The sequence below is a fragment of the Zalophus californianus genome, chromosome 15, assembly GCF_009762305.2.
Source record: "Zalophus californianus isolate mZalCal1 chromosome 15, mZalCal1.pri.v2, whole genome shotgun sequence".
Taxonomy (NCBI): Eukaryota; Metazoa; Chordata; class Mammalia; order Carnivora; family Otariidae; genus Zalophus; species Zalophus californianus.
In genome coordinates this window covers 79,059,762-79,072,961 of record NC_045609.1, presented here as the reverse complement: position 1 = coordinate 79,072,961, position 13,200 = coordinate 79,059,762, and the positions used below count along the sequence as shown (strand labels likewise).

Below are 13,200 nucleotides of genomic sequence, written 5' to 3'. Positions count from 1 at the left end.
GTACGAATTCCCCGTACTTTCAACTGCAGAACTTTCTGAATTTGGACCCTCTCTAGGGAGGCTCTGACACTGGGCAGGAGCTACCTCGGCTCCTGGCTCTTACCTCTGATGGTGGAGATCAGAAACTTCAGCCACCAGCTGGGGCAGATGTCTCCAATCCTGTGGAGCTGTTAGTAGCCAGACAGGGGAGGAGAACAGCATCTGGACAGGACTGCTTTACCCCCTGGTTCTCCAGGTGTGGACCCCAGACCAGCAGCACCATCACCTGGGAACTTGTAGGCATGCGGAGCCCTGGGCTGCTCCCCAGACCTCCCCAATCACTAAGGGGAGGGCAGCAATGTGTGCACACTAAAGTCTGGCTTCCATGGACATGAGCCAGGCGAGTAGCCTCCCAGCGGTGTCCAAGGGAGCCCTCCAGGGTCTAAAGAGACCACTCCACTTGGATTCCTGATTAAAGGAAAAGCACAGGAGGTTCTGGGAGGTAAGCGGAGTGCCCCATTCTACTCTGTTTAATAAGTGTGGCACAGCTGCAAGGTTTCATTTAAACGATTCTACGGCTTTAAAAACATTTTTGAAAGTACTTAACAGATGGGAGTATAAGTGGCCACGGACAACCTAGTCATTTGCAAAATGTTCTCAAAGGTCTGGGCCCAGGGAAGCCCACAGCACAAAGGGAAGCTCAATGAGCTAGAGCAGGTTCCCAGGTTCTTCTCTGAGGAAGGAGCAAGTTTGGATGTCCTCCAGTGGCTTTAAGAGAGGAGAGGGGGTTAATCCAAATCCCTTCCATCTTATTTGAGAATTGCCTCCGAGATGGGGGTGCCATCTCTCTTTTTCCTTATTCAGAAAGAAGATGTCTTAGAAGGATATGGCACCAAAGAACTGACAGGCAATTGAGGGGGGGCGGGACAAAAGTGGCTTGAAGCACCACCCTCCAGCCCCACTTAAAAGAAAAAAAAAAATTTTTAATTTTAATTTAATTTTTAAATTTAAAGTACCAACCCTGCTCCTAGGGGGAGCAAACCTCTAGAGGGGACTGCCTCGCCCTCCGCCTCTCCTGCCCCTACTCTCAGCAGGACGCAGAGGGGGATCAGAGCGGGGTGCTATGGTCTGAATAGGCGTGTCCCCTTCAATTCACAAGTTGGAATCCTAATCCCCAGTGTGCTGGAATTAGGAGGTGGGGCCTTCGGGAGGTGCCTAGGTCCTGAGAACCCCCACAAACGGGATTAGTGCCCTTCTAAAAGAGACCCCCACCAAGCTCCTCAGCCGCTACCCCTACATGAGGACTCAGCGAGAAGTCTGCAACGTGGAAGAGGGTCCTCACCCGACCACCGGGATGCCTGTCCAGTCTCCAGAACTCCAGAACTGTGAGCAATACATTTCTGCTGTTTCCAAGGCCTCTGGTCTGGGGTGCTTTGTTACAGCACCCCCAACAGGTGGGCCAGCAGGGCCTCTTCTGAGGTTACTCAGCAGCCCCTGCAAGCCCAGAATGCCCTTCGTAGTTACTCCCACGGAGCGGCAAGGTCAGGTGCGGCTGATTCTTGGTATTCACAGCGGTTACATTATAGAAAGGTGTCACAGACGCCGAATTAGCCAGTTTTGAACCACTCTTCCCAGGGGTTATGCCAGCTTGGGTTCCTTCGAGCTTCTGGTCATAACGGTTTTGTCAATGGGCCACTACGTAACCTTGTGTTAGGTGCATTTCTGTGTGAAAACGCCTTATTTAATACACATCACTGAATTCACAGCCAACAGCATCGTCATCACTTACGCCCAGATGAAGCTTATCTAGCAGAAGTATTTCCTACAGAAGGCACACCACAGCTTTCTTGCACTGAAATGCACTACGCAGCATTTCAGCACTACATTGGGGGCCATGTGAAGCAGCAAAATCATGAACAAAAAGCACAAAATTACAAAAACCACAGCAGTAAATATACTGTAAAAGGACACTGGTTTCCAGCTCTCGAGCTGGAAGAAGACAGGGCACCTTGCTCTACCTCAGCTGGGAACATGCCCCCCAGGCAACTCAGTTTTCCTTGCTGCTCTGTACATGTTCACAAAAGGCCATGAGGGAGCCACGAGTATTGTTTGTGGGGTTACAAATAAACCTTAGTGAGAGGCAAATTCAAGAATATGGAAGCAATGAATAAGGAGTATTTTGTGAAAGCAGCTGGTGACCAAAGCCAGACCAATCCCTGCTCCCATCAGAACTGCCTCTTTTCCATTAATTTCCAGTAAAAACAAGACAATGTAACTCCAGACAAATGTTCAATAACACTGGCCAGGCACCAAAGTCGCTCACTGAACCCTACCTGAATCTCTTTACTGGGAAATGAAGCCAGAAAGCTGGCCAAGTTCTCAGCACTGATAAAATCTGTGCTTAATCCCTGGTTCCTTCCTGCATCCTGTGATCACTCTCAGTCATGGTCTGAGGTGACACAGCTTCTCTACGATGCGTCATCTTCCTTGGACTTCAAAGAGGCCAGTGATGTAGGTGGAACCCCATGTGTCGTAGAAAGAGGAAAGTGGCTCTACCCACAGCCAGGGAAGTTCAGAATGCAGGCTTGGCAGGCAAGCTGAACCTGCCTCAAATCCCAGCTGTGCCACTCACCAGCTCCATGCCCTTGAACCCTCAGTGTGACTGAGCCTCCGTCGGCTCAGATGTCAAAGGGTCCAGGACAGAACCCCTCACCTCCTAGGGGTGTTTGCTGGAGGATTTACAGGGACACTCGATGTGACATGCTCAGTACGGTGCCTGGAGCACAGGAGGTGCCTTCAATGCAAGGGTTAAGAGCACTTATCACTGGCCGACTGGACAGTCTGGGGCACATCACTTAAAATACAGCCTCAGGGCTAGGAGGGGACTTCAAAAACACTGACCAAGACCCAGGGGCACTTTAGTTCTTCCTGGAGGCACAGAGCTGCCCAGCCAAGTCCTCCTGTATCCAATACTCAGAGAGCTTCCCCTTGCCTCTCTGGGTTCCTCCATAAAATGGGGGGATGAAGATAATCGCAGCCCCCCTCCAGGCTTCACTAAGCCCCCTGCACCAGCTTCCCAGGTCAGGGTCAAGTGGGAACACCTGTTCACCATGGTTTCCATAGTGCCATGCAACACCACAAATGGGGAGCTGTTTTAGTGATACAAACATAAATCAAAATGTCTGTTTATAACAACTTAAACTTACACAATGTCATATTTGTATGGAACCAGAAAAGACCCTGAATAGCCAAAGGAATGTTGAAAAGGAAAACCAAAGCTGGCGGCATCACAATTCCGGACTTCCAGCTCTATTACAAAGCTGTCATCAACAAGACAGTATGGTACTGGCACAAAAACAGACACATAGATCAATGGAACAGAATAGAGAACCCAGAATTGGACCCTCAACTCTAGGATCAACTAATCTTTGACAAACCAGGAAAGAATGTCCAGTGGAAAAAAGACAGTCTCTTCAATAAATGCTGCTGGGAAAATTGGACAGCCACATGCAGAAGAATGAAACTGGACCATTTCCTTATATCATACACAAAAATAAACGCAAAATGGATGAAAGACCTAAATACGAGACAGGAATCGATCAAAATCCTAGAGGAGAGGGCGCCTGGGTGGCTCAGTTGGTTAAGCCACTGCCTTCGGCTCAGGTCATGATCCTGGAGTCCCGGGATCGAGTCCCGCATCGGGCTCCCTGCTCAGCAGGGAGTCTGCTTCTCCCTCTGACCCTCCCCCCACTCATGTGCTTTCTCTCTCTCATTCTTTCTCTCAAATAAATAAATAAAATCTTAAAAAAAAAAAAAATCCTTGAGGAGAACACAGACAGCAACCTCTGTGACCTCAGCCACAGCAACTTCTTGCTAGACACGTCGCCAAAGGCAAGGGAAACAAAGGCAAAAATGAACTACTGGGACTTCATCAAGATAAAAAGCTTTTGCACAGCAAAGGAAACAGTCGACAAAACTAAAAGACAACCGACAGAATGGGAGAAGATACTTGCAAATGTCTTATCAGATAAGGGCTAGTATCCAAAATCTATAAAGAACTTATCAAACTCAACACGCAAAGAAAAAATAATCCAGTCAAGAAATGGGCAGAAGACATGAACAAACATTTCTCCAAAGAAGACATACAAATGGCCAATAGACACATGAAAAAATGCTCAACATCACTTGGCACCAGGGAAATACAAATCAAAACCTCAATGAGATACCACCTCACACCGGTCAGAATGGCTAAAATGCACAAGTCAGGAAACGACATATATTGGCAAGGATGTGGAGAAAGGGGAAGCCTCCTACATTGTTGGTGGGAATGCAAGCTGGTGCAGCCACTCTGGAAAACAGTATGGAGGTTCCTCAAAAAGTTGAAAATAGGGGGGCGGAGCAAGATGGCGGAGGAGTAGGAGACCTGGATTTCGTCTGGTCTCAGGAATTCAGCTGAATAGGGATCAAACCATCCTGAACACCTACGAACTCAACAGGAGATCGAAGATAAGAGTAACAACACTCTGAAGAGAAAAGCGACCACTTTCTGGAAGGTAGGACGTGCGGAGACGTGAATCCGAGGCGATCTTCGGGAGGATAGACGGCGGGGGAGGGGGCCTCCGCCGGCCGCTTCTGGCAAGTGCTAGAGCCGCGGAGCACAAAATCGGACCTTATAGAAGCCGGCTCCGCAGAGGGACGTCGCTCCAGTGGCTAAGCGGGGGGTGGAACCCTCGCGGGACAGTGTGGTCTCAGGACCCTCGGGGTCACAGAAAGACCGGGGGTGCCTGAGTGCGGCAGAGCTCCCAGGGATCGGAGCCGGGAAGCCGGCTGCAGAGACGGAGCCGAGGCGCGGGCTCTCAGCTCGGGGTGGCCATAAACCGTGATCCGCGGCCCAGTCGGGCCACTGCTCCTCCAGCAGGGACCCAACAAGCGGCAGAGCCGGGGAGACTCCCCTTCCTCCCCCGGGAGGAGCGGTGCGGGAGCGCACCTCAGGGATCTGCTGGGTTTGGAGACTCCACACGGGGTCGGGTGCCAGAGATAGAAACGCTCGGTCATAGGCCGGGTGAGCACGGAGTGCGGCCAGAGACCGGGGACACGGGAGTGACTGCTTTTCTCTGGGGGCGCACTGAGGAGCGGGGCCCCGAGTTCTCAGCTCCTCCGGGTGGAGATTGGGAGGCCACCATTTTCACCCTGGTCCTCCAAGGCTGTACCGAGAGCTTGCAGGGAACAAAAGCTCCTGAGAGGAAACCCGAGCAGCTTGCTTAGCCCGGACCGACAAGGGCGGGGCAATTCCGCCTCCGGCAAAGACATTGGGAACCACGGCAACAGGCCCCTCCCCCAGAAGATCAGCGCGAACAGCCAGCAAGCCAAGACCGAGTTTACCGATCAAGGAGAACGGGAGAACTCCAGCGCTAGGGGAATACTGCACATAGAACTCATGGCTTTTTTACTATAATTCATTAGTTTTTCAAAGTTAATTTTTTTAACTTTTTTTTGAATTGTTCTTTTTCCCTTTTTCAAACATCTTATCAATCCCTTTTTTAAAAAAACATTTTTTATTTTTCATTTTTAGAGTCATATTTTTATCCCTTCATAGTAGTTACCCTTATTTTTGGCATATATATATATATATATAAGTTGTTCTATCTTTAAAATTTTGAGATACAATTTCTTCTAACAGATCAAAATATACCCTAAATCACTAGTGTATGGCTTTGTTCTAGTCTCCTGCCTGATCACATTCTCTCCCTTTTTTTTTCTTTTTTTTCTTTTTTCTTTTTCTTTTTAAATCTTCTTCTTTCTTTTTAAAAACAACTTCTTATCTTATCAATTCCTTCTATAAAATCTTTTATAATTTTCATCTTTTTTTTTAAAGATTTTATTTGTTTATTTGAGAGAGAGAATGAGATAGAGAGAGCATGAGAGGGGGGAGGGTCAGAGGGAGAAGCAGACTCCCTGCTGAGCAGGGAGCCCGATGCGGAACTCGATCCTGGGACTCCAGAATCATGACCTGAGCCGAAGGCAGTCGCTTAACCAACTGAGCCACTCAGGCGCCCTATAATTTTCATCTTTACAGTCATCTGCCATCCCTTCATTGTATCGACCCTTATTTTGTACATATATAAGTCTTTCTTCCTTTAAAATTTTAGCAGGCACTTTCTTCTAACAGACCAAAATATGCCCAAAAGCTAGTGTGTGGGACTGATCTATGCACTAGCCTGATCATATTTGATCATATTCTGTTTTTTTTTTGTTTTGTTCTGTTTTTGTTTGTTTTTATCTTTTTCTTTTTCCTTTTTTTTTTTCTCTTCTTTCTTTCTCTTTCTTGTCCCCTGGTTTCAGGTTTTTTCTGATTTGTATAGAGTATATTTGCTGGAGATGTTGTTAACCTGTTAGCATTCTGTTCTCTCATTCATCTGTTCTCCTCTGGACAAAATGACAAGACGAAAAAAACCACCTCAGCAAAAAGAACAAGAGGTAGTACCGTCTCCCAGGGACCTACTCAATATGGACATTAGTACGATGTCGGACCTAGAGTTCAGAGTCATGACTTTAAAAATACTAGCTGGGCTTGAAAAAAGTGTGGAAGTTATTAGAGAAACCCTTTCTGGAGAAATAAAAGAACTAAAATCTAACCAAGTCGAAATCAAAAGGCTATTAATGAGGTGCAATAAAAAATGGGGGCACTAACTGCTAGGATAAATGAGGCAGAAGAGAGAATCAGCGATATAGAAGACCAAATGATGGAAAATAAAGAGGCTGAGAAAAAGAGAGATAAACAACTACAGGATCACGAGGGCAGAATTCGAGAGATAAGCGATATGATAAGACGAAACACCATTAGAATAATTGGGATCCCAGAAGAAGAAGAAAGAGAGAGAGAGGGGCAGAAGGTATATTGGAGCAAATAATAGCAGAGAACTTCCCTAATGTGGGGAAGGAAACAGGCATCAAAATCCAGGAGGCACAGAGAACCCCTCTCAAAATCAATAAAAATAGGTCAACACCCCAACATCTAATAGTAAAACTTACGAGTGACAGAGACAAAGAGAAAATCCTGAAAGCACCTCGGGAGAAGAGATATGTAACCTACAATGGTAGAAACATTAGATTGGCAACAGACCTATCCACAGAGACCTGGCAGGCCAGAAAGGACTGGCAAGATATCTTCAGAGCACTAAACGAGAAAAACATGCAGCCAAGAATACTATATCCAGCTAGGCTATCATTGAAAATAGAAGGAGAGATAAAAAGCTTCCAGAACAAACAAAAACTAAAGGAATTTGCAAACACGAAACCAGCCCTCCAAGAAATATTGAGAGGGGTCCTCTAAGCAAAGAGAGAACCTAAAAGCAGCAAAGAGCAGAAACGAACACAGACAACAGACAGTTAACAGTCACCTTACAGGTAATACAATGGCACTAAATTCATACCTTTCAATAGTTACCCTGAATGTAAATGGGCTCAATGCCCCAATCAAAAGACACAGGCTATCAGATTGGATTAAAAAACAAGACCCATCCATATGCTGTCTGCAAGAGACTCATTTTAGACCCAAAGACACCCCCAGATTGAAAGTGAGGGGGTGGAAAACCATTTACCATGCTAAAGGACACCAAAAGAAAGCTGGGGTGGCAATCCTTATATCAGACAAATTAGATTTTAAAACGAAGACTGTAATAAGAGATGAAGAAGGACACTATATCCTACTTAAAGGGTCTATCCAACAAGAAGATCTAACAATTGTAAATATCTATGCCCCTAACGTGGGAGCAGCCAATTATATAAGGCAATTAATAACAAAAGCGAAGAAACACATTGACAACAACACAATAATACTGGGGGACTTTAACACCCCCCTGACTGAAATGGACAGATCATCTAAGCAAAAGATCAACAAGGAAATAAAGACTTTAAATGACACACTGGACCAAATGGACTTCACAGACATATTCAGAACATTCCATCCCAAAGCAACGGAATACACATTCTTCTCTAGTGCCCATGGAACATTCTCCAGAATCGATCACATCCTAGGTCACAAATCAGGTCTCAACCGGTACCAAAAGATTGGGATCATTCCCTGCATATTTTCAGACCACAGTGCTTTGAAACTAGAACTCAATCACAAGAGGAAAGTCGGAAAGAACTCAAATACATGGAGGCTAAAGAGCATCCTACTAAAGAATGAATGGGTCAACCAGGAAATTAAAGAAGAATTAAAAAAATTCATGGAAACCAATGAAAATGAAAACAACTGTTCAAAATCTTTGGGATGCAGCAAAGGCAGTCCTGAGAGGAAAGTGTATAGCAATACAAGCCTTTCTCAAGAAACAAGAAAGGTCTCAAATACACAACCTAACCCTACACCTAAAGGAGCTGGAGAAAGAACAGCAAATAAAGCCTAAACCCAGCAGGAGAAGAGAAATAATAAAGATCAGAGCAGAAATCAATGAACTAGAAACCAAAAGAACAGTAGAACAGATCAACAAAACTAGGAGCTGGTTCTTGGAAAGAATTAACAAGATTGATAAACCCCTGGCCAGACTTATCAAAAAGAAAAGAGAAATGACCCAAATCAACAAAATCATGAATGAAAGAGGAGAGATCACAACCAACACCAGAGAAATACAAACAATTATAAGAACATATTATGAGCAACTCTATGCCAGCAAATTAGATAACCTGGAAGAAATGGGAGCATTCCTAGAGATGTATCAACTACCAAAACTGAACCAGGAAGAAATAGAAAACCTGAACAGACCTATAACCACTAAGGAAATTGAAGCAGTCATCAAAAATCTCCCAACAAACAAAAGCCCAGGGCCAGATGGCTTCCCAGGGGAATTCTATCAGACATTTAAAGAAGAATTAATACCTATTCTCCTGAAACTGTTCCAAAAAATAGAAATGGAAGGAAAACTTCCAAACTCCTTTTATGAGGCCACCATTACCTTGATCCCCAAACCAGACAAAGACCCCATCAAAAAGGAGAATTACAGACCAATATCCTTGATGAACATGGATGCAAAAATTCTCACCAAAATACTAGCCAATAGGATCCAACAGTACATTAAAAGGATTATTCACCATGACCAAGTGGGATTTATCCCTGGGCTGCAAGGCTGGTTCAACATCTGCAAATCAATCAACATGATACAATACATTAACAAAAGAAAGAACAAGAATCATATGATCCTCTCAATAGATGCAGAAAAAGCATTTGACAAAGTACATCATCCTTTCTTGATCAAAACTCTTCAGAGTATAGGGATGGGGGGTACATACCTCAATATCATAAAAGCCATCTATGAAAAACCTACAGCGAATATCATTCTCAATCCCTAAGGTCAGGAACGCGGCAGGGATGTCCACTATCACCACTGCTATTCAACATAGTATTAGAAGTCCTAGCCACAGCAATCAGACAACAAAAAGAAATCAAAGGCATCCAAATCGGCAAAGAGGAAGTCAAACTCTCACTCTTTGCAGATGATATGATACTGTATGTGGAAAACCTAAAAGACTCCACCCCAAAACTGCTAGAACTCATACAGGAATTCAGTAAAGTAGCAGGATATAAAATCAATGCACAGAAATCAGTGGCATTCCTATACACCAACAAGACAGAAGAGAGACAAATCAAGGAGTTGATCCCATTTACAATTGCACCCAAAACCATAAGATACCTAGGAATAAATTTAACCAAAGAGGCAAAGGTTCTGTACCCAGAAAACTATAAAATACTCATGAAAGAAATTGAAGAAGACACAAAGAAATGGGAAAACGTTCCATGCTCATGGATTGGAAGAACAAACATTGTGAAGATGTCAGTGCTACCTAGAGCAATCTACACATTCAATGCAATCCCCATCAAAATACCATCCACCTTTTTCAAAGAAATGGAACAAATAATCCTAAAATTTGTATGGAACCAGAAGAGACCCCGAATAGCCAGAGGAATCTTGAAAAAGAAAAGCAAAGGTGGTGGCATCACAATTCCGGACTTCCAGCTCTATTACAAAGCTGTCATCATCAAGACAGTATGGTACTGGCACAAAAACAGACACATAGATCAAAGGAACAGAATCGAGAGCCCAGAAATGGACCCTCAACTCTATGGTCAACTCATCTTTGACAAAGCAGGAAAGAATGTCCAATGGAAAAAAGACAGTCTCTTCAACAAATGGTGTTGGGAAAATTGGACAGCCGCATGCAGAAGAATGAAACTGGACCATTTCCTTACACCACACACAAAAATAGACTCCAAATGGTTGAAAGACCTCAACGTGACACAGGAGTCCATCAAAATCCTAAAGGAGAACACAGGCAGCAACCTCTTCCACCTCAGCCGCAGCAACTTCTTCCTGGAAACATCGCCAAAGGCACGGGAAGCCAGGGCAAAAATGAACTATTGGGATTTCATCAAGATAAAACGCTTTTGCACAGCAAAAGAAACACTCAACAAAACCAAAAGACAACCGACAGAATGGGAGAAAATATTTGCAAATGACATATCAGATAAAGGGCTAGTATCCAAAATCTATAAAGAACTTATCAAACTCAACACCCAAAGAACAAAGAACCCAATCAAGAAATGGGCAGAAGACATGAACAGACATTTTTCCAAAGAAGACATCCAAATGGCCAACAGACACATGAAAAAGTGCTCAACATCGCTCGGCATCAGGGAAATCCAAATCAAAACCTCAGTGAGATACCACCTCACACCCGTCAGAATGGCTAAAATTAAGTCAGGAAAACGACAGATGTTGGCGGGGATGTGGAGAAAGGGGAACCCTCCTACACTGTTGGTGGGAATGCGAGCTGGTGCAGCCACTCTGGAAAACAGTATGGAGGTTCCTCAAAAAGTTGAAAATAGAGCTACCATACGATCCAGCAATCGCGCTACTGGGTATTTACCCCAAAGATACAAATGTAGGGATCCAAAGGGGTACGTGCACCCCGATGTTTATAGCAGCAATGTCCACAATAGTCAAAGTGTGGAAAGAGCCAAGATGTCCATCGACAGATGAATGGATAAAGAAGATGTGATATATACACACAATGGAATATTATGCAGCCATCAAAAGGAATGAGATCTTGCCATTTGCAACGACGTGGATGGAACTGGGGGGTGTTATGCTGAGTGACATAAGTCAATCAGAGCAAGACATGTATCCTATGACCTCACTGATATGAGGAATTCTTAATCTCAGGAAACAAACTGAGGGTTGCTGGAGTGGTGGGGGGTGGGAGGGATGGGGTGGCTGGGTGATAGACATTGGGGAGGGTATGTGCTATGGTGAGCGCTGTGAATTGTACAAGACTGATGAATCACGGATCTTTACTTCTGAAACAAATAATGCAATATATGTTAAGAAAAAAAAAGAAGTTAGCAGGAGGGGAAGAATGAAGGGGAGTAAGTCGGAGGGGGAGACGAACCATTAGAGACGATGGACTCTGAAAAACAAACTGAGGGTTCTGGAGGGGAGGGGGGTGGGGGGATGGGTTAGCCTGGTGATGGGTATTAAAGAGGGCACGTTCTGCGTGGAGCACTGGGTGTTATGCACAAACAATGAATCATGGAACACTACATCAAAAACTAACGATGTAATGTATGGTGATTAACATAGCAATAAAAAATTATTAAAAAAAAAGTTGAAAATAGAGCTACCCTACGATCCAGCAATTGCACTACTGGGTATTTACCCCAAAGATACAAATGTAGGGATCCGAAGGGGTACGTGCACTCCAATGTTTATAGCAGCAATGTCCACAAGAGCCAAACTGTGGAAGGAGCCTAGATGTCCATCGACAGATGAATGGATAAAGAAGATGTGGTCTATATATACAATGGAATACTACGCAGCCATCAAAAAATGAAATCTTGCCATTTGCAATGACATGGTTGGAACTAGAGGGTATTATGCTAAGAGAAATAAGTCGAACAGAGAAAGACAATTATCATACGATCTCACTATATATGGAATTTAAGAAACAAAACAGAGGATCATAGGGGAAGAGAGGAAAAAATAAAAGAAGAGAAAATCAGAGAGGGAGACAAACCATAAGAGACTCTTAATCACAGAAAACAAACTGAGGGTTGCTGGAGGGGAGGTGGGGGGGGATGGGGTAACTGGGTGAGGGGCATTCAGGAGGGCACGTGATGGAATGAGCACTGGGTATTATATACAACTGATGAATCACTGACTTCTACCTCTGGAACTTATAATACACTGTATGTTAATTAATTTAAGTAAAATTTTTTAACAAAATTAAATGTGTGTATAACACCTTAAACAATGTCATATGTGAATTAAAGCTCAATAAAACTGGAAAAAATGTGGCTGTATATATACATGAAATAAACATCTATGTATACATATGGGGGAGTCGGGTGGGGAGGAGCAGAGAGATGAGAGTGTGTATGCGCGTGTACTGACATCTGAGCCAAGTCCTGAGGCTGACTCTGAGCAAGCCTGGTTTAAACAGAGTAAGCGCCAGTGGGGATAAGCACAGTGGACCTGGACATCTGTGACTGCTATGGGGTGGCTGGGGCAGGGAGTGCAGGTGAGGGAAGACCCCGCTGGCCAAACCCGTTTGCCAAGCAAAGGCACGAGGACTTGCTCCCCTTCCCGGCTGTGCTGCCGGCTCCTCTCTCCTCCCACGAGCACCAGAAGACAAAACAAGCAGCTAACACAGCTCGGGTCCTGGGAGGTCAGAGGCAGCTAACTAAGTCATTCCTTGGCAAGGTATAAATAGCACGTCCTCTCTCCCAGAGGACTTCTATTTTAAATAGGGGCCCTTGAAGATCACAAGGGAACAAACCTTTAAAATGCCTGTTGGGGCAGGGTCTTCCTGGTGTCCCATGAGCTCCCTAAGGAAGGGGCCCTAGCCCTGTGTAGGAGGGGCATGTAGACCTAGGAAGGGGTGGGCGACCAGGCGAGGGGAGGGGAGAGGAGGGAGGCAGCCGCAGGGCCTGGGCCCCGGGGTCTCACCACCAAATGCAGACCCAGCCCCCATGTACCTCTGGGCTGTCAGATCCCTGGAGACCTGGCTGCTGGCACCACCATGGTGTGAAGAGGCAGCTAACAGTGGGTTTTCCGGGTCCTCAAGGATAGCTGGCTGGATGACGTCATCCGCTACATGTGACCTGGGAGAGGAGAGGGAAAAACCAAGGCTCAGAAATGTTCCTGAAAGTTTTCAAGGTGTTGGAAT

General features: G+C 45.1%; 1 protein-coding gene across 1 annotated transcript in view; it reads right to left on the bottom strand.

The window, feature by feature from the left end:
* Positions 1-13,200, bottom strand: part of LOC113920137 (transforming acidic coiled-coil-containing protein 2) — a 147,510-nt gene that overhangs the window by 94,491 nt on the left and 39,819 nt on the right. The window contains 1 exon segment of the mRNA XM_035724144.1: positions 13,010-13,135. Coding sequence (XP_035580037.1) covers positions 13,010-13,135 — 126 coding nt within the window.